The following is a 1,434-nucleotide window of genomic DNA, read 5'->3' on the forward strand; positions in this document are numbered from 1 at the left end:
CAACAATAAATGAGGATTAAATTTCACATTTTTTAATGTATGTGATGAGTATTTAATTTATGCAGTTCATGTAAAGAATATATATGTCAAGTATGTGGAAGTTATGGGGTACTCAGAAATATAACAAAGATGTCAAACAGGCTTGCTTTATTTGCTAACCTGGGCTTGAACATGTTTCTTTTTTTCTTTCTTCAAGGTTAAAGAGTATTCAGAAAGGATTGAACTGTATCAGAAGCAAATCCTTAATCTAACCATCAGAGTGCAGCATATGGAGATCACCGATGTGCCTTACACAGAACTGGACTTCCAATTACTGAAAGTGGAAATCAGTGACCTAGAGAGACTGGTCACTCAGCTGAAACCCAGCCTTGTTGAAAGCAATGCTGTCGTTGAGCAAATATATTTGGAGGTATTGCTAAAGTCTTAATTAGCCACAGAGGGTTCAAATATACAGATAGTCTATTCTCTCTTTAATGTTTAGGTTGAGGAAATGTAGCCTGTCTCTGCTGCAGTCAGTGGAATCATTTTAGCATTTCATCAGCATAAATTCAAAGAAAGCTGGACCTTAAATGTATTAACATCTTATTCCTTGACATAAAACACGAAAAAGCTAAGAAACCCCAAAACAAATGGAGACTACTCTATTTTTACCACATATCTGCCTGAAAATTAACCATTTTGCATAGTGTTAAGCACACAAGCTGATTAAAGTATTATAATAAATGTTGATTTACAGACCCCCATGCTTGAAAGCCTCTGTGCTTTAATTTAGATAATTAAAAAATTAGCTTCTGGTTGCTAGGGCAGTGGCCCAATCAATATGGAATCAAGAAGTAGGAAAGACTATCACCTTCTCAGCAGACTATAAATCACATTTTCAAAATTGTACTTAAACATTCACCTAGAAAGAATAATTACTTTAGATGGAAAGTGAAATATAATTTTCTCCATTGTCCTCTAGATCATCAAGCAGGTGATTGAAAACATTATTTATCTTTGCAAATAAAATTTCCAGGTACTTTTGTAAGGCTGGAATAAGTACTTTTTTATATAACTAGCACATGCCTAAGACTTACTGGATATTTTTATACTAAGTATAAAATAACACTATACTTCTGCATTCTGTTATACAGCTTAGTCTTAAAGCATTTCCTTGTGGTCACATACCTCTGTTGGAAATGCCAAGTTCAGGCTAGCAGGATAAGGCCTCTTCTTAGTGATATTACTTAAAAGCTTTTTCTGTAGCATCTTCTGTAGTAGGATAAACCTTGCCTGCAAATACCTGTAAAATAAAGTTGATATTAAACTTGCACTTTTTTTCCCCTCTAGATCACAAATCTGACTATATTGGTGAATGAATTAGAGTCATTGGACAAAAACAATGTCCTCGCAATTCGTCGACAAATTGTGTCTCTGCAGAATCGATTGAAAGAG

General features: G+C 34.4%; 1 protein-coding gene across 1 annotated transcript in view; it reads left to right on the forward strand.

Annotated features, from left to right (window-relative positions):
• Positions 1–1,434, forward strand: part of LOC103808395 (olfactomedin-4-like) — a 22,002-nt gene that overhangs the window by 11,969 nt on the left and 8,599 nt on the right. The window contains exons 4-5 of the mRNA XM_009081177.1: positions 197–409; positions 1,330–1,434. The exon at positions 1,330–1,434 is cut by the window's right edge and continues 46 nt beyond it. Of these exons, the coding sequence (XP_009079425.1) occupies positions 197–409; positions 1,330–1,434 (318 nt within the window). The remainder of the gene's footprint in view (positions 1–196; positions 410–1,329) is intronic.

Source organism: Acanthisitta chloris, unplaced genomic scaffold (genome assembly GCF_000695815.1).
Source record: "Acanthisitta chloris isolate BGI_N310 unplaced genomic scaffold, ASM69581v1 scaffold14758, whole genome shotgun sequence".
Classification (NCBI taxonomy): Eukaryota; Metazoa; Chordata; class Aves; order Passeriformes; family Acanthisittidae; genus Acanthisitta; species Acanthisitta chloris.